The sequence below is a fragment of the Crinia signifera genome, chromosome 4, assembly GCF_055691185.1.
Source record: "Crinia signifera chromosome 4, ASM5569118v1, whole genome shotgun sequence".
Taxonomy (NCBI): domain Eukaryota; kingdom Metazoa; phylum Chordata; class Amphibia; order Anura; family Myobatrachidae; genus Crinia; species Crinia signifera.
Window position 1 is genome coordinate 5,538,059 of NC_139220.1, and position 20,292 is coordinate 5,558,350.

General features: G+C 47.6%; 1 protein-coding gene across 4 annotated transcripts in view; it reads right to left on the minus strand.

Moving 5' to 3' along the window:
* The window catches only part of LOC146073577 (uncharacterized), a 114,860-nt gene extending 95,718 nt beyond the window's left edge, over positions 1 to 19,142 (minus strand). The window contains exons 1-6 of one of the 4 annotated variants that reach the window (XM_083180816.1): positions 18,941 to 19,142; positions 16,390 to 16,484; positions 8,698 to 8,809; positions 7,944 to 8,044; positions 6,850 to 6,937; positions 4,456 to 4,553 (exon numbers count right to left, since the gene is read on the minus strand). In XM_083180816.1, the coding sequence (XP_083036942.1) occupies positions 4,456 to 4,553; positions 6,850 to 6,937; positions 7,944 to 8,044; positions 8,698 to 8,809; positions 16,390 to 16,482 (492 nt within the window). In that variant the 5' untranslated portion in view covers positions 16,483 to 16,484; positions 18,941 to 19,142. The remainder of the gene's footprint in view (positions 1 to 4,455; positions 4,554 to 6,849; positions 6,938 to 7,943; positions 8,045 to 8,697; positions 8,810 to 16,389; positions 16,485 to 18,940) is intronic. The other 3 variants (XM_083180813.1, XM_083180814.1, XM_083180815.1) reach the window with 3 other exon arrangements.
* Between the last annotated feature and the right edge of the window lie 1,150 nt (positions 19,143 to 20,292).

Sequence of the window (20,292 nt, forward strand, 5' to 3'; positions counted from 1 at the left end):
GAAGCCGGATGGCTCGGTAAGGCCTATACTAAATCTAAAGGATTTGAATCCGTTTCTACAAGCGGTCAAATTCAAGATGGAGTCCCTGCAGTCGGTGATTCAGGGACTGGAACAGGGAGAGTTCCTGGTATCCTTGGATATCAGGGACGCATACCTGCACATCCCCATCTGGCCTCCTCACCAGGCCTTCCTCCGGTTCGCTATACAGGAACAACACTGACAGTTCCAGGCCCTGCCATTCGGTCTCTCATCAGCCCCCAGGGTCTTCACCAAGGTGATGGCGGTGATGATGGAGGTCCTCAGGGCACAGGGGATTACCATCATCCCCTACTTGGACGATCTTCTTCTGAAGAATCGTTCGAGGGAGGCCCTGTTGTCCAACATACGGCTCACCCAGGAGACTCTCATCAGTCATGGGTGGATTCTGAACTTTGCAAAGTCTCAGCTACAGCCGTCCCAACGTCTTCTCTTTTTGGTGATGATTCTGGACACCCAGCAGATGAAGGTTTTTCTACCGCCCGACAAAGTTCAGTCCCTGCAGGTCCTGGTCAGGTCGGTCTTGCGACGGCCACAGGTAACGGTGCACCTTTGCACCAGACTCTTGGGGAAGATGGTGTCCTCCTTCGAGGCGGTACAATATGGCCGCTTCCACTCGTGCCAATTCCAGTTGTCTCTCCTTCACCAGTGGTCAGGGTCTCACCTGCATCTTCAGCAGCGGGTGACCCTGTCTCCTCGAGCCCGTCTGTCTCTGCTGTGGTGGCTCAACTCCGAAAACCTGCAAAGGGGCAGGAGGTTCGGCATATGGGAGTGGACTCTCCTCACCACAGACGCCAGCCTTCGAGGCTGGGGGGCGGTAACGCTGGAACACCAGTTCCAGGGTTTATGGACGAGGCAGGAGAGCTTACTCCCCATCAATGTGCTGGAACTCAGAGCAGTCTACTATGCTCTTCTGCAGGCGGGACACCTGCTGCGGAGCAGAGCAATCAGAGTTCAGTCCGACAACGCCACAGCCGTCGCCTACATAAACAAACAGGGCGGCACTCGGAGCAAGGCGGCGATGAAGGAAGTAAGCAGGATCATCCTCTGGGCTCAGAACCATGCTCAGGCCTTGTCAGCGGTGTTCATCCCCGGAGTAGACAATTGGGAGGCCGACTTTCTAATTCGGCAACATGCCCACCAGGGGGAGTGGTGCCTCAACCCTCAGGTATTTCAGTCCCTAATACATCGTTGGGGGTGTCCGCAGGCGGATCTGATGGCGTCCCGCCATAACTTCCAGCTCCCAACATACTTCGCGCGGACTCGAGATCCTCAGGCCGCAGGGGTGGACGCTCTGGTCGCCCCTTGGCCGCTCCAGTTCATTTACCTCTTTCCGAAGGGAGGGGGTAACAGCGCTTCTGATAGCGCCGGATTGGCCCCGGCGCTCGTGGTACACCAACCTGACGGATCTTCTAATCGACGAGCCGTGGCCGCTACCTCTCCAAGAGGACCTCCTCAGTCAGGGTCCCTTCATCTACCCAGATTTAGGACGTCTACATTTGACGGCGTGGCTGCTGAGAGGTCCATCTTGAGACATGCAGGTATCCCTAGGGCGGTGATACCTACAATGATGAGGGCCAGGAAGGAAGTCACCTCCAGACACTATCATCGTATTTGGAGATCCTATGTGGCGTGGTGCGAAAGACGCAGAGTGTCCTCTACTCTGTTCAAGAAGGCTCGGTTGCTCCTGTTTTTACAGGAGGGGTTAAACTCTGGACTTAGACTGAATACACTTAAGGTGCAGGTTTCAGCACTTTCAGTTTTTTTCCAGAAACGTATAGCTCTCATTCCGGAAGTCCACACTTTTTTCCAGGGGGTGCTGAGGCTTCAGCCCCCTATTCGTCCGCCTACGGCTCCCTGGGACCTAGAGTTGGTCCTCAGATATTTGAGGTCATCGATATTTGAGCCGTTAGAAGAGGTGGATCTTCGATATCTCACTTGGAAGGTGGTTCTTCTTTTGGCTCTGGCCTCGGCCAGACGCGTTTCGGAACTAGGGGCGCTTTCTTGTCGCTCACCGTTCCTCCAGTTTCACCCGGACAGAGCGGAGCTCCGTACCAGTCTCTCCTTCCTTCCAAAGGTGGTCTCAGCGTTCCACGTGAACCAACCATAGTGGTTCCAGCATTCACAGAGGCTTCACCTGAGGATAGGTCTTTGGATGTGGTGAGGGCCCTGCAGATTTATGTCTCTCGCACGGCCTCTCTTCGCAAGACGGATGTCTTGTTTGTTACCTACGACCCAGTGCGTCGTGGATGGCCAGCTTCAAAGCAAACGCTGGCCAGATGGATCCGTCTGACAATTCGTCAGGCATACCTTGCTGAGGCTCAGACGCCTCCTACTAACATAGGTGCGCACTCCACCAGATCGGTGGGTCCTTCATGGGCGGCTGCCCGTGGGGTCTCCTTGCAGCAGCTCTGTCGTGCTGCGACATGGTCTGGTCGGCACACCTTTGTGCGCTTTTATAGGTTTGATACCTTTGCGGCACCAGCTTCTCAGTTTGGCCGCTCTGTTTTAAGGGGATCTCAGCGCTCACCCACCCGGGTTGAAAGCTCTGGGACGTCCCCAGTGTAACTCCAGTGACACCTAGTGAATGAAGGAGAAACAGGGATTTTGTACTTACCGTAAATCCTTTTCTCCGAGTCCACAGGTGTCACTGGACGCCCGCCTCAGCGCTGTTCTCCACCTGTTATGTTCAGTGTTAGGTTCCTATTGGGTAACCTCTGGAGTTTTCCCTTGTCAGGGTTATATAAACATGGTTATTACACACCTGTCTCGTCTGGTTTGACTCTGTGTGTGTGTTGTTTTTTCATATATATACATTCTTTTTCTACTATTTGTATTGAATGATGTTATGTTGTGATGAACCTCCTCTCGGATGTGTGTTATATCTTTCTGCTCCCTTTCGGGCACGATCTTTATGACTGCCTGGGAGGGGAAGTAGAAGGGGAGGAGTTGGTCACACTGATTAATTATTTTAAAGTGCCCATGCTCCCTGTGGTCGCCTTCTATTCCCCAGTGTAACTCCAGTGACACCTGTGGACTCGGAGAAAAGGATTTACGGTAAGTACAAAATCCCTGTATATAATATATCTTGCTATTACCCACCTGTATTGGATAATATACACTGTGTATGGTGTGTATGGTGTGTATGGTGTGTGTGGTGTGTGTGGTGTGTGCTATATCACTATTTATATATAATATATATCACCCACTTGTATTGGATAATATACACTGTGTATGGTGTGTGTGGTGTGTGTGGTGTGTGCTATATCACTATTTATATATAATATATATCACCCACCTGTATTGGATAATATACACTGTGTATGGTGTGTATGGTGTGTATGGCTATTACCCACCTGTATTGGATAATATACACTGTTGTATGTATTACTTAAAGATGTTTTAAATAAATTGTTAATTTGTTCAATCCCATGGACCGTTATTATGGGTGATTCCCCAAGCTCACCCAGATAGTCGTCACCAACTATAGGTGTGTCGGTGATTGGTATTCGGTACAACCGACACTGCTTGGGGTGGATGCACTGCATAACAATATCTTCTGGTACAACGAGGAAATCATCACATCTCATCTCTCATATCTCATCTCATCTCATATCTCATCTCTCATCTCATCTCTCATCTCATCTCTCATCTCATCTCTCATCTCATCTCTCATCTCATCTCTCATCTCATCTCTCATCTCATCTCTCATCTCATCTCTCATCTCATCTCTCATCTCATCTCATCTCTCATCTCATCTCTCATCTCATCTCATCTCTCATCTCGCATCTCATCTCATCTCTCATCTCATCTCTCATCTCATCTCTCATCTCTTCTCTCATCTCTTCTCTCATCTCTTCTCTCATCTCTTCTCTCATCTCTTCTCTCATCTCTTCTCTCATCTCTTCTCTCATCTCTTCTCTCATCTCTTCTCTCATCTCTTCTCTCATCTCTTCTCTCATCTCTTCTCTCATCTCATCTCTCATCTCATCTCTCATCATCTCTCATCTCATCTCATCTCTCCTCTCACATCTCACATCTCATCTCTCATCTCACCTCTCCTCATCTCTAATCTCTCATCTCTCATCTCGCATCTCATCTCTCATCTCACATCTCATCTCACCTCTCATCTCACATCTCATCTCACCTCTCATCTCACCTCTCATCTCTCATCTCACCTCTCATCTCACCTCTCATCTCACCTCACCTCTCATCTCACCTCTCATCTCACCTCTCATCTCACGCCACAAAAAAGGGCCATGCGATGCGATTTCACTCAGGGTGCAGTGAATAAATGAACTACTTAGCATACGTATGAAATCTGGGCGCCCTGCTAGGAAACAAGTAGTGAAAAAAATACTATAATGCTATTAAATACTGTAATCCCCATAAGACAACCAGAGATGATCAATGTGTTACCTTTTTATTACACGGCTCAGATAAATTTGTATCGTCCTTTCTTTTAAGTGCTGGTGTTACTAGTAAAGGTAATGGTATATTAGTAGCACAAGCCACGCCTACAATAAAATAGACATAGTAAATATCAGGAAGAAAAATACACACAGACACACACACACACACATATTTTATATGCACGGAGACAAGCATCACAAACATGGGGACTCAGATGAAGACACTGATGTTTATTTTCAACAGCAGGTCACAGTATAGCAGGTTAAATCCATATGCAATGATAATTACAGGCAGTAACATACAGGCAAAGAAAAAAGGTTGATAAAGCTGGCATTTAGTCCCAGCGAAACGCGTTGGGGCCCCCCCTTGGTTTGGACCCTGAGTGACATTTTGGACCATCTCCTGCTAATCCATCTGATCACCTTTGATACCAAATACACCCGATTTGGAAGCCACAGACCATCATTGGGACTACTCTTCGCAACACTGGTTGAGGTTTAAGATTGGTCCTATCAACATCCCTCAGGACCGATTCCTCCAGCGATATCCCGGACAATCTATCCTTGGACTGTATTCCATCGGGACTCATTTCCACGGATCAGTGCAGGTTATATTCTTTGGTCCCCCCCCCCCCACCACTTGGTCCTACCGACAGTTGCCCCATTGCCCTAATTATCATGTGGTTATGTTTTCATTGATTCAATATATATTTTCAATTGTGTAATAAATTGTTATTCTTAATTATTAAGTGTCCTTCACTGTCAGCGCTGCTCAAACTACCTTTTTTCTTTGCATATTTTAAGGGTTTGACCTTCCCCTTATTCAAGCAGCCGCTTTTGGGAAGACAGCTTGGGTAATAGCGCTCAATCCTTCAACATAGGTTGAATTTTCTGCAGTAACATACAGGCAATCTACGCATAACAGACTCTTGCAAGGCTCCAATGGTCCCTATAATAACCCACCCTCAGCCTATCGCTTGGGCAGCAATTCCACCCTCAAGAGCAAGGTGACTCTGCCCTGAAAACCATTATATAAGGAAGCTTCATTTCACTTAAAGAAATGTTGTCAGGATATATTATTATTATTGTTATTTATATAGCGCACACATATTCTGCAGCGCTGTACAGAGAATAATTGAACACTCACATCAGTCCCTGCCTCAGTAGAGCTTACAATCTATGTTCCCTACCACATGTACACGCACACACAGAAATTCTAGGGTTATATTTTTGTGGGAGCCAATTATCCGACCATTATATTTTTGGAGTGTTGGAGGAAACCGGAGTACCTGGAGGAAACCCACACAAGCACGGGGAGAATATACAAACTCCGCACAGTATATAGAGTAGCAGCGACCTAATTTCTAAATTACCATCAATAATTGTCATTTTATATGAATTTTTGCGCAAAGGATATTCCCAGTATGTTTTAAAAATTCTTAAAAAATTTAAGTTACAACATAGGATAATAATTTGCGAGTAACAAGTTAAATATAAAAGAAAAAAATATATATAAAATTATATTTATAAAAATATATATTTTTTCGAAGGTAGGTCGGCATTCTGGTTGACAGCTCCCAATATCGTGTTGCCTTCCCAGCAATAGTAATACAAAGTAAAAAGGAAGAGGGCGGCACTCACGGATTTGAATGTGAAAAAATCTTTAGTGAAAAAGGTGTCACATAGGCCCTTATTCTGATCGGTGCGGCCGGATCCGATTATGCGGCCAGGACCGTGCGTCCGAAACCCCGCCTTCCATACGGATCGCCAACTCCGTCCGTACACGGTAAGAAGCTGGCCGAACGGACTGCACGTGTATTTTTCACGGAATATGCCTCCTCCATCTAAGGGAACCTCCCCCACCATTCGATGGTCGCAGATTGCAGGACCGAGTGCTCCACCAGCTCCCGCAACCTCAGACCACACGGACATTTTTCCGTGCAAAAGCAGGGATCTGGGCGGGCAGCTGACATCCGGCGATGTCATATGTCCGCCCCCTACACGTGCGTCACGGCCGCATTACCATACGTACGCCCAGCGTTTCCATGGGAACGCCCATGAAACGTGGGGCGTATGCATATGGTAATGAGCCCAAATAGCCCTTCACGCCCCTCTCCACCCCCTGTTCGGAGTGTTCACATATCATGCGGGATTTGGCCGTACGCCCCACTCGCACATGCGCAGAGACGCCTCTGCACATGCGCAGACACAAAACATCGGCGGGCCGAACGCACGCGGATATATCCGCACCGACCAGAATAAGGGCCATAGACCGACGTTTCGAGGCTGCTGGGCCTCTTTTTTAAGGTGTGAACAAAAAAAAACGTTTTTTTGTACACATATAACGTCTTCAGGACATTCAACAGTTATAAAAAAAGTGACAAAGATAATAGATAGGTACCTGAGCTGCCCCTGTCTCCGGTCCCTCCTCCGTCTGAGCCAGGCACGCCAGCTACCGGCCTCACCACCGGAAGTGAGGGATCAGGAATCTGGGGAATATGCAACATGCTTAAATCAATAAAAAAAAATTCCATAACATATCACGCGTATATATTCACATATAAGTGACATCACAAAGGACATACACATCACAAAGGACATTGTGTAAAAAGTAAATGCGTGATTGGAATAACATTTTTATCCAGTGAGTGCTGCTATATAACATTAAAAACCTACACCTATATCTGGGCACTGAAAATATAAAAAATGTGTTAATATTTAAAATATCTGTTATTAGATTATAGTGATAAATTTAAATGACGCGTGACTGAAAAAAAAAAAAAATACGTTATATAAAAAAAGGGGAACAAGCTCCCAATCACTACCTGGTATAAATATCATTTTACTATCAACTTTCACGTTTAATGGCCTTTATAGATTTGATTTTAATTTCATGCTGCAATATACACGCCATCACCCATAACTTATATACAAGTACAGATACAGAGGCTGGGGACGGGGTAACGAGGCGGAGTCAGGACTGCTGGGAAATAAACTAAATGTTTGGAGCCCAGACTCTGCTCTCAGGCTATTCTATACCCATCGTAGTCCCCGTCTCCTCTAGTGGAGGAGGTAGAAGAATATGTGACTTGGCCAAAACAACTGGTGCAATCAAGTATGACTCTTGTACACTCGGGCCGTTCACATGCAATTTGGGCACTTTTCATGCGATTGAGGCGACCAATCACATGACAGCAGGTCTGATGAGATGCGCAGTCACGCGTGCATTGCACCGGAGCCTGCGAGTCGCACCAATCTGTTGGATCTAAGTTATCTAATGCTTAAGAATTAAAGCTCAATAAAATATGTAATTCAAAATAGTCGTTGGCTAAAAATAAATGTACCGGTAATAACAGGTCACAATAAATCAGTGTATAGTTGGATGTGTTGGAGGTTTAATTTGTTTGAATGACAAATCTAATCAGGAAAAAAAAACTATAATCCTATTAAATACTGTAATCCCCATAAGACAACCAGAGGTGATCAATGTGTTACCTTATTATTACACGGATCAGATGAAGGTGTACCGTCCGTTCTTCTTATTTCTGGTGTTACTAGTACAGGTAATGGTTCATTAGTAGCACAAGCCACGCCTACAATAAAATAGACATAGTAAATATCAGGAAAAAATATATAAATGCACACACATACATGATATATATATATATATATATATATATATATATCTCTCAAAAGTGGAATAGACTTTCGTTTGCGCTGGTTGTTATAGCAGCATTCTATAAATCCTCCCTGTTAGTGGAGGATGGAATAGATAGATAGATAGATAGAAGAAAAAGATATAAAGTGTGCTTGATGTGATCCACCACCTCAATCAACAATTAAATGGTAGACCATACAATTAAAATCAGTAAAATTTATTAGATCAAAACAGACACGGATTCCATAATATAATTCTTCCAAAAATGATCCGACGCGTTTCGTCATAAATGACTTCATCAGGGGTTAAGTTCTCTAAACCATTTGAAGTTAGGTTTAAAGATTTCTTGATAGTGTTAAAGAATATGGAAAAGAACTCTTCCCACAGGATAAGAGAATCTCAAGTAGGATTAAAGGATGATATTTCCACTAGGTATAGTGCAATAACCTGGATCAATGATCTAGCTCCTGTGCTTCCAGTGTCTGAATGCTGTATGGTTTATTAATGTCTATGGTGTTCTGGGCAAAGCCGTCTTTAGGACAATCAACAATTATATAAAGTGACAAGACAGTAAATAAACAGATAACTTACCTGAACTGCCCCTGTCTACGGTCCCTCCTCCGCCCGGGCCAGGAGCACCAGCTACCGGCCTCACCACCAGAAGTAATGTATCAGGACTCTGGGCTGGGAGAAGGAGCGGCCCCTGGGGAATATGCAACAAGCTTACATCCATAAAAAGTCCATAACATATCACGTGTATATATTCACATATAAAGTGACATCACAAATGACATACATAAATCTTTGTTTTGTGTAAATATTAAATACGTGATTGTAATGATATTTTAAAAAACCTACACCAATATCTGGGCAATGAAAATATTCAAAATGTGTTAATATTAGAAACAGTTTTTTTATTAGAACATGTAAGCGACGCTTGACTGTAAAAAAAAAAAAAAAAAACAATTATAAAAAAAGTTACAAAAAAGGGGAACAAGTTATAAAAAAGGGGAACGAGCTCCTATTCACTAGCTGGTATTTATAAAATTTTACTATCAACTAAAGTTAAATGGCATTTCTATATTTCATCTTAATTTCACACTAAAATATACACGCCGTTACCCATAGCGCAATAAGACTATAGGAATATATGATATTACCGTAACCCCCTGGTTATAACACTTTTGAAGCCAAAAAGAGGATTTTGGTACTTACCGGTAAATCCATTTCTCTGAGATCAGCAGGGACCACTGGAATCACTTCGGGTATTAGAGCTGGGAATGCTGGGAGCTAGGCACTTCTTAATATTAATTAGGGGATACTGGCTCCTCCCCTCTAAGACCCACAATCCCCCAGTGAGGAAATTGGCCCACCAGAGGAAAGGGTTACAGAAAAACATAAAAAAACCATAACCATACATACCACACGCAGGTATCGGACCGGGCTGCAACAGCAACCACAACAGGCAGAATCCAGCAGCCGGGCGGGTGTCCAGTGGTCCCTGCTGATCTCAGACAAATGGATTTACCGGTAAGTACCAAAATCCTCTTTTCTCTGACATGCAGCAGGGACCACTGGAATCACTTCGGGGAGGTTCCAAAGACCAAGCCCCGGGAGGGAGAGTGCTGAGGATTCTGCAGAACCAGACGACCGAAAGTCGAAGCCGAAGCGGCAAAGGTATCGAACTGGTAAAATTTTACAAACGTGTTCTGAGACGACCAAGTGGCCGCTCTGCACAGCTGAGAGATAGAAGCCCCTCTCTCAGCGGCCCACGACGTACTCACCGATCTGGTAGAGTGCGCCGTCAAGGAGACAGGGGGCACCTGTCCCGCCTGAAGATAAGCACTGCGGATCGTCCACTTGATCCATCGTGCAATTGTCTGTTTAGACGCAGGCCACCCCCTGCGGAAAGCGTCATAGAGAACAAATAAGGAATCCGATTTGCGTATAGACCTGGTTCTATTGACGTAAATCCGAAGAGCCCTGACCACGTCCAAAGAGGATTGTTCCGGAGAATCTCCCTGGAAAGCCGGCACCACAATAGGCTGGTTAATGTGGTATGAGGATACCACCTTCGGAAGGAACCCGGCCCGGGTACGCAGTTCTGCTCTGTCCTCGTGGAAAATTAAATACGGAGGCTTACAGGACAGAGCACTCAGCTCCGAAACCCGGCGAGCTGAGGCCAGGGCTAGCAAAAGCACTGTCTTCCAGCACAAGAACTTCAGTTCCACCCTGTCCAGTGGCTCAAAGGTCTCAGACCTCAAGAAGGCCAGTACCAAATCCAGATCCCAAGGAGCTGTGGGGGGTACGAAGGGAGGCTGGACCCGAAGAACCCCCTGAAAGAATGTTTGCACCTCAGGCATGAGGGCCAATCTTTTCTGAAAGAGGACGGACAGGGCTGAGACCTGGACCTTAAGCGAACCCAGTCTCAGACCACCGTCCAACCCTCTCTGTAAGAACAACAGAAGGCGGGACAACCTGAAGACCCGGAATGGCCAGCCCTTAGACTTGCACCAGCCCGCATATGAGCGCCATATTCTGTGATAATGCGCTGCTGAGGCGGGCTTTCGGGCCCTTAACATCGTAGGAATTTCAGCTCTTGGAATTCCCTTCTCCCGCAAGACCTCGGTCTCAACAGCCACGCCGTCAAATGCAGCTGTGGCAGATTCTGATGAAAAAAGGGTCCTTGTAGAAGAAGATCCAGTCTGAGGGGCAACCGAACTGGCTCGTCTGCCAGTAACTTCTGGATGTCTGAGAACCACGTTCTGCGAGGCCACCAGGGCGCTATGAGAATAGCCTGCACTGGTTCCCTCTTGAGTCTCTTCAGTACCTGGCCCAGAAGTTGAAGTGGAGGGAACAGATAGACAAATCTGAACTCCCACGGCGTTGACAGAGCGTCTGCCGCTATGGCCTGAGGGTCTCTTGTACGTGCCACGTATGCTGGTAGCTGATGGTTCTTCCGAGACACCATCAGGTCCACCTCGGGAACTCCCCATCTGTCGGTGAGCTCTCAAAACACCTCGGGGTTGAGAGACCACTCGCCTGGGTGTAGGTCCTCCCTGCTGAGGAAATCGGCCTCTAGATTTTCCCGACCTGGAAGGAATACCGCCAGCAGAATTACTCCTGACCGTTCCGCCCACTGAAGGATCTTCCTTACCTCCTTCATGGCCATGCTGCTTCTCGTGCCGCCCTGCCTGTTCACATAGGCGACTGCCGTGGCATTGTCCGATCTTATTTTTACGTGTTGACCCTGAAGGAATTCCTGAGCCTCCAGCAGAGCATTGTATATGGTTTTGATCTCCAAGACATTGATGGACAAGTGACTTTCCTGCAGGTCCCACCTGCCCTGGAGACAGAGGTGAAGTACTACGGCACCCCAGCCGCGGAGGCTTGCGTCCGTCGTCAACACAATCCAGTCCTGGACTGCAAACAGACGACCCTCTATCAAGTTCCTCCTGTGTCGCCACCACAGTAGTGAATGTCTCGCCTCGGCCGACAAGTGGATCCTTCTGTGAAGATTCAGGTGCGAGCCCGCACCCTTCCTGAGAAGATCCCACTGAAACGGTCTTGAGTGGAAACGTCCCCACGTCAGAGCTGGGAAAGCTGCCACCATCTTCCCTAGAAGCTGCGTGCACAGGTGAAGGCTGATCTTTTGTGGACGTAAGATCCTCTGAACCAAGAGCAAGATCGCCTGGATCTTGTCCTCCGGCAGGTAGATTCTCAGAGCCTCCGTGTCTAGCCAAAGACCTAGAAACAAGATCCTCCTGGATGGGACTAGAGAGGATTTCTTGAAATTCATTATCCACCCCAGGCTGGTGAGCGTCTGAGTAGTTAACCTCGCCTGACTCTCCAGTAACTCCCTCGTTGGGGCCTTGATTAGGAGATCGTCCAAATAGGGGATTATGGTCACCCCCTGACATCTGAGGTATGCGATGGCCACTGATAGAGTTTTGGTGAATACTCTGGGCGCTGACGATAATCCGAAGGGCAGAGCCCTGAACTGAAAATGATCCCGACCGATGGCAAAACGGAGAAAGGCCTGGTGAGAAATCCAAATCGGGATGTGTAGGTAAGCATCTTTGATATCCAAGGATATCATGTACTCCCCTGGCTCCAACGAGGCAATCACTGAGTGGATTGATTCCATCTTGAATGGTTGATAAGAGACTAACAGATTCAAAGGCTTCAGGTTGAGAATGGGCCTGACTGACCCATCCGGCTTGGGGACTACAAAGAGGGTTGAGTAGTACCCTGTGTTCCTCTGAGCTGCTGGGACCGGCATGATGACCTGAGCCTCCAGCAAGATCCGAATGGCCTCTAGCAGGCTCGCTCTCTTTTCCTGAGCTGCTGGTAGAGCTGTTGTGAAGAACCGTACCGGAGGAGTGGAATCGAACTGAATTCGGTACCCCTCTGAAACTACCCTGCGAACCCAAGGATCCTCCGACAGGGAGAACCATTGGGTTCTGAAGGCCAACAGACGGGCACCTACCGGTAAAATATTGACGGAAGCTGGTAAACCGTCATGCCACCGGCTTCTGCTGGGGCTTAGGGTCCTGGACTCTTGGAGCAGCCTGGGGACGGGCTCTGGCCCTGGAACCTCTGGACGACTGGAAGCCTCTTCCTCTGCCCCGAAAGGGGCGCTGGGTCCGAAAGGACTGAAAGGACGGACCTGCGAACTGTCGCCTAGGAGGGGGAGGAGTTGCAGACGGTAGGAAGGCCGACTTTCCCCCCGTCGCCTATGAGATCCATTTGTCTAATTCAGGCCCGAAGAGGATGTCCCCAGAAAAGGGAAGTCCCTCCACAGCCCTTTTAGATTCCGCATCCGCCTGCCAAGAGCGAATCCAGAGAGCTCGCCGCGCAGAAATGGCGCTAGCTGAGATTCTAGAAGAAATTAAGGATACATCCTTAGCAGCCTCTCCTAAGAACATAGCCGACTCCTTAATGTGTTCGGCTAGGCGGCGTAGCTCCTCCATAGGTATACCGGCTTCCAACTCCTCAATGATTAACTCCGCCCATTTGACATTTGCCCTATTTACCCAGGCCGAAACTATAGCCGGTCTGAGTTGAGTCCCTGCTGCTACATAAATGGCCTTGAGGGTAGCCTCCATCTTTCTATCTGAAGGATCCTTCAAGGCCGAAGCCCCAGGGACTGGCAGTGTCGTCTTCTTGGACAGCCGGGAAACTGAGGTGTCCACAGGCGGTGGAGTTTCCCACTTGCTTAGAGCGGCTGGCTCAAAGGGATACAGAGAAGGAAAACGTCTGGGAATCTGGAACCGTTTGTCCGGGTTCTTCCATGCTGCCACAAGCTGATCCTGATTTGGACAGGGAAAGACCACTGACGTTTTCTGAACCCCGCCAAACAGATCAAACTCCTGCGGCTCTGGTCTAGGATCCTCCGGTAAACGAAGCACCTCCTTTACCGCCATAATAAGAGCCTCTATACCTAAAGGTGTCGGCTCTCCCTCAGGAATGGCATCCTGAACCTCTTCCCATTCACCATCCTCCATTTCATGAAATGGATCCTGTTCCTCATCTAAATCATCCTCCACAATAAGAGCCTGATAAGGTCGCTTATTGGTGGATGTAGAGGGCCTCTCTGGTCTGCTCATGGAGCTAGCTAACCCCTCCACAGACCTTGCGAGGGCTGTAGCCCACGAAGGCTCAGCTCTGCGAGCCAGCGCCAACTCAGAAGTGAGCTTGGACATAGTACCTACCAAGGTTGAGGCCCACTGGGGCGCCTGAGACCCCGCCAGTGATGCAGATTCAGCACCTGAACATGACTGACAAACAGTGGCATTACCCTCAGCTGTGTATTGAGAAAACTTTGCTGTACAAACAGTACAAGCAAAAACCTTCTGAGAGGCTTTGGACTTGCCCGTCATGATCCCTGCTCGCCCGGTCCAATAACAGCGCGCGATACAGGATCTTACACACACACACACACTGAGTACAGATACACCTCTCACAAGCCAAAAACCTCAGGGTTCTGTGAGACCTGGAGGAGAATGAGCCCTGTTAACACCAAGACCAATACAGCGCAAAACACTGTGTCCGTAATAAACCTTTTTCAGAGCCTTCTAAGCTGCAGTCACCTGTGAACAGGAAAGAGTCAGCCTTACTGTGTATCTGCGTAATGGCCGCGCCATGCCCGCCTCCGTTGAATAGCGAGTCCCCTCTCCCTCTTACCTAGCCAGCCTGTACAGACCTGACAGCGTCCAGAGCCACCCGCTTGCTAGCGCTCCTCCGTGTAATGCCTCCGGCACTTAGTTCTGCCGAGTGGGACCTGTACACGAGGACGCGCCGTCCGCAAGATGGCGGCGCCTCACAACGCTGCAGAGGAACAACGCACAGCGCGGCAGACGGAGAGCAGGGGACGGCGTGTGGAAAGTGCGCTCAGCGCATTACTCACCACCGGAGGCTTCCACTTCGTGACTGGCGGCCCCTTTGCTGGAGGGGCGGCAGGAACACGGAACCCGTGCAGGCAGGCACCTTTAATGAGGTCCTGACTGACGACCTGGATCTCCAGGGGCGCTGAATACCCGGACCCACACCTTTAAATAGGTGGGGAAGGGATTCACAATAGCTACCAAGAGAAAAGTACTCTTGTAAAAAAATAGAGCAAAAAGCTTGAAAAATGTGCAGGAGCAGAAAAAACTGTGACCTAACTCCCTGGCACAATTTTCTCACTGGGGGATTGTGGGTCTTAGAGGGGAGGAGCCAGTATCCCCTAATTAATATTAAGACGTGCCTAGCTCCCAGCATTCCCAGCTCTAATACCCGAAGTGATTCCAGTGGTCCCTGCTGCATGTCAGAGAAATAGTCCAAACACAAAAAGCAAAATACTTACAAAAAAACAGCCTAAGCTGTGTACACACGGGGAGATTTAGTCTAAATCGCATCGATCGCATATACAGTACATCGCATGGGGAATGAACAGGTTTTTTAACCTTTCAATCCCGATACGAAGCGCGCTCCCGTTCCGCACATTTCGGATAGCGAAATAGAAAGGGCAGCAATGACTATATAGTGCAAATCTAATGCAGATTGTATGAATTGTATGTAAATAGTACAGAGATAGCAAAGATTGCAAAGCAATCGAATCTTAAGTCGAATAGAAAGGGAATCTCACCGTGTGTACACACCATAAGTTTAAAGATTCCTTCAGACCTCCCAGACTGACTGTATGACCGCGCACATGAATCCATTTACTTTCAAGTTGGAGCAGTTTCTTACCCCTGTCTTGAGTACATCACATACCTTGAGGTACACGTCAATGAATACCTTCTGTAAGGCCATATCATTGCACGTAACACAACCACCACAGAACACTTATAACAACCACCTTTGGAGTCAAAATCCCAACGGTCAAAATACCGACAACCATTGACCGACGGTCAAAATCCTGACAAGGTCAAAATCCTGACGAGGTCAAAATACCGACATTTAAAATCCCGACAAGGTCAAAATACCGACAAGGTCAAAATACCATCATTTCAAATCCAGACATGGTCAAAATAGCGACATATAGAATGTAGACAGGTGAAAAAGTCTACATGACTTTCGGTCGTCAGGTCGCGGTCGACATGGGTTTTTTCACTGTTTTTTGAGCCGACATGTGCCGACAGGCGGTATTTCATGCCCTACCATCCACTAGGCCGTGGTGGGAGAATAAAATAGTGTGCCTGAAGCATTACGAGCGAATCGAGCGATGCGAGGGGCTGCGGTTGACTTCCAACTGTGTCCATGTCTACATTCTATATGTCAGTATTTTGACCTTGACGGAATTTTAAATGTCGGTATTTTGACCTTGTTGTAATTTTAAATGTCGGTATTTTGACCATGTGGGGATTTTGATCGTCGGTCAATAGCTGTCGATATTTTGATCGTCGGTATTTCATAACGAATCCGTTTTACCACATGATGTGATGTCGGTTTTATCAACCATATCTCATATATTGGGGCCGCAAATGTAAGTTGGCATTAAACGAGTTTAAGATAGGCCGCAGTGAAACTAATTTCTTAACATATCAATTATAAAATTACAATTTCAATGTAAACTAATGTTGATAAATAAAAACTAAATAAAATACACAATTCACAAATAGGGTCGTTGGCGAAAATAGTTACTAAAAAAATGTAAAAACAGGTTACAATAAATCAGTGTTTAGTTGTTTGTGTTGGAAGTTTAATTTATTTGAATAACGAATCTAATCAGGAAAAAACCTTTAATGATATTAAATATTGTAATCCCCATAAGACAACCAGAGGTGATCAGTGGGTTACCTTATTATTACACGGATCAGATGAATTTGTATTGTCCTTTAATGTTATTTCTGGTGTTAATAGTTCAGGCAATGGTGCAATAGTACGATCCATGACTACAACAGAATAGACATAGTAATTGTCAGGGAAAAAAATAAATTTTAAATATATATAATTCCAATTTAGAAGCAGCACTACATCAATATAATAAACTTTTTATTTATCACAGCAATGTCTCAATGCTAAGTATGCATTGTCACCAGGCTCCAATCGCACAATTTGCGGGTCGGTAGTGAGGGGCGGGGCCAACATGACAATTACATTACAGGTGTGTCATGTTGGCTCCACCTCCTCACCGCCGACCCGCGGATTGGGGTAAACAGCCGCAAGGGGGTGGGGCTACATACGCCAGCACTGCAGACTGACACACTGGGTGAGATTTAATAGGATGAGAGAATCAGAAAGTGAGAGATTTGGTATAAAAATCTCCAGTTTTTTTAAAGCGGCAATCATTTACACTGCAAAACCAGTTTGATTTTGAAGTGTAAATGATTGCTGCTTTAAAAAAACTGGAGATTTCTTACCAAATCTCTCACTTTCTGATTCTCTCACCCATTGTCTTAAATCCTTAATTTTACACTTGACTAGCGTCTCCTTAAGGCTCCGGGCCCCCAGCTCTATATAATTAATTGATTCATTGGTAAAAAAAACCACTTCAAATATTTATGCTCGATTTTTCATAATGTACTCTATTTTATTGTAATTGTATATTTATAGAGAATAATGATACAGGTTGAGTATCCGGTATCCGGACATCCCTTATCCGAATTATTCCAAAAACCGTGGTTTTTGGAATCATTCGAATTTTTTTTTTTTTAACCCCCTAACCCTCTTTTCATACTTACCAAGTCCCCGGGCGTCCACAGCAGGTCTCCGGCATCTTCTCCAGGGTCTCCAGCGGTCCCAGGAATGCATTGCGCGAGTGTGCGCGCGCGCCGGTGACGTCACCGATGCGCGCGCACACTCGCGCAATGCATTCCTGGGACCGCTGGAGACCCAGAGAAGATGCCGGAGGCCTGCTGTGGACGCCGAGGGACCACCGGACACCATCAGGGGACAGGTAAGTATGCTTTAAAAAATATATTCCAAAAACCGAAAAATTCCCCTATCCGGAATGCTCGTGGTCCCGAGCATTTCGGATAGGGGATACTCAACCTGTAACAGGTAAAACAAATTGTCAATATATATATAATATTAATACCTCATTGTTATCGATGCCTTACCACCAAGCTATTTTATTGTATTATACAAACAATTGTAAATGTTCATTTGCATTGCTAGTGGCTGTACAGTAGAGCTGGGTAGATGAGTGGCCGGGCAGGAGAGGCTGCGGGGAAGCTGAGTGGCCGGGTAGCAGAGGGGATGCGGGGAAGCTGAGTGGCTGTACAGTAGAGCTGGGTAGATGAGTGGCCGGGCAGGAGAGGCTGCGGGGAAGCTGAGTGGCCGGGTAGCAGAGGGGATGCAGGGAAGCTGAGTGGCTGTACAGTAGAGCTGGGTAGATGAGTGGCCGGGCAGGAGAGGCTGCGGGGAAGCTGAGTGGCCGGGTAGCAGAGGGGATGCAGGGAAGCTGAGTGGCTGTACAGTAGAGCTGGGTAGATGAGTGGCCGGGCAGGAGAGGCTGCGGGGAAGCTGAGTGGCAGGGTAGCAGAGGGGGTGCGGTCATTTGGTCTACAGCATGATGGTAGACAGTCATTAGGTCGACACGAAAAGGTCGAGATGATTCTAGGTCAACATATGAAAAGGTCGACAGGTCATTAGTCCGACAGGTCATTAGTTCGACACTGTCTAGGTCGACAGTCAAAAGGTCGACATGGGGTTTTTCACCGTTTTTTGAGCCGACATGTGCCGACAGGTGGTATTTCATGCCCTACCATCCACTAGGGTGTGGTGGGAGAATAAAGTAGTGTGCCGAGCGCATCGAGGCCCGACGCATCGCGAGGGGATGCGGTGCACTTTAAACTGTGTCCATGTCGACTGTGTTGACATTCAGGTAAAAAAACCTGTGAAAAACCCCATGTCGACCTTTTCACTGTTTACCTAGACATTGTCGAATTAATGACCTGTGAACTAATGACCTGTCGAACTAATAACCTTTCAACCTAGAACCATGTTGACCTTTTCCCATGTCGACCTAATGGTGTCGACCATCATGCTGTAGACCAAATTATCCCAACCTGTAGCAAAACGGGGGGATTGTCCCCCTTGACTTGTATGTCCTGACAAAGAGGCGCAATAAAAAGCCTCTAAACGTTGACGCTTACGACATGTGTTTGACTCCTTATTGAAATTGGGTGCCACCACGAGATGTCCATTATAGATATTTATCTATACATCTATATAGATAATATATGCACACACACATCTATAGATATATATCCAGCAAAGATGAAGGTAGAACTAGGAGACTACTAACAATGTAAAACACCCTTTAATACAAGACTACGTTTCGGGGAACGTGTCCTATTCCTCAGGACATAAACGCAATACAAACATTTAATAAACACACACTTACCCAACCCACCCCCCGAATAGTCCCCAATAGTTTGCACAGTGTCACGTGATCCACGGCTACATCCACAGCCTGGGAAGTACTGCAGCTGCTGCCATTCGCACAGGGCGGGGCCCGGACGCCGCTCGGTCTATATCCTCTTTCGCGAATGTTCCGGCTGACGGGACGTACCATCTGAGCCGGGAGGGCAGGGGGAGCAGGAAAGTGTCGCCCGGCCTGCATTCAAGCTCGCTCCGCCCACTTCTGGTCACCTGACCGGAAATGATACCACGGCAACAGGAGTCAGAGACAATGGCAGCTTCTACACAAGTGGAAGTAAAGCAGCAGCATCAGTAGACAGTGTGAAGCGGTAACACAGCAATATAAGCTGCATATATATATATATATATATATACACTGTGTGTGTGCATGACTGGTATAACAATGAGCACTGCATTAGTGCACTATAATAGGTGCATAATATACAAGATGGGAAAAAAATGTGAAAAACCAGTGAAACGTCGACCACGTACCGGTGTACGCGCTGGTGATGATAAGGAATTAGCTACCAGTATTATATTAGTAAATTCCAAGGGGCTCAAATAAATTTTTTAGAACACCGGCAGGGCAGTGCGGTCGGCGGGGACAATGACTGAAGGTTGACGCAAGAGGGTGCCGGACGGGGTCCCGACAGTCCGGATCCCGACAGTCATTAACCTGACGTCGGTATCCCGACTAGGGTGGCCAATCCCGGGATTTGGCCCCAAAATGTCCGGGATTTCAATCCCGGGATTGGAGTATCCAATCCCGGGATTTCGGGATTAGACTGCGCACGCAGTCTAATGCCGAGCAGCTTCTGAGCACCCGCTCTGAAGCTGCCCGGCTGTTCCAGACCCCGGCGTGCGGCCTGCACAGCGTGACCTCTGACTGTCACGCTGCGCAGGCCACAGCAGCCTATCACAGGTGACTGCTTCCGGCCGCACTGACCTCCCCTCCTGCAAGCTTCACCGTCCGCAGCGCTATGTGCCCCACTCCAGCCCGCCTATGTAAGGTAATCTGCGGGGCTGCAGCAGGCACCCCCGCAGCGCTGCTCTGTCCGCCCGCCCATGTCGATGCCCGCCCCCCATGTCGATGCCCACCCCTTGTTGTCGATGCCCGACCATGTCCACCCCCCCCCCCTGCCATGTCGATTAAACGGGTGGACAGGGCATGTTTTTCTTTTAGGGATGCCAATCCCGGGATCCCGAGAATCCCGGGATTGAGCATTTTTCAATCCCGAAATCCGGGATTGAAAAAATGCCCCGGGATTGGCATCCCTAATCCCGACTGTTAAAACACCGACGGCCGGGTTCCCGACGGCCGGCGGCTATTCCACG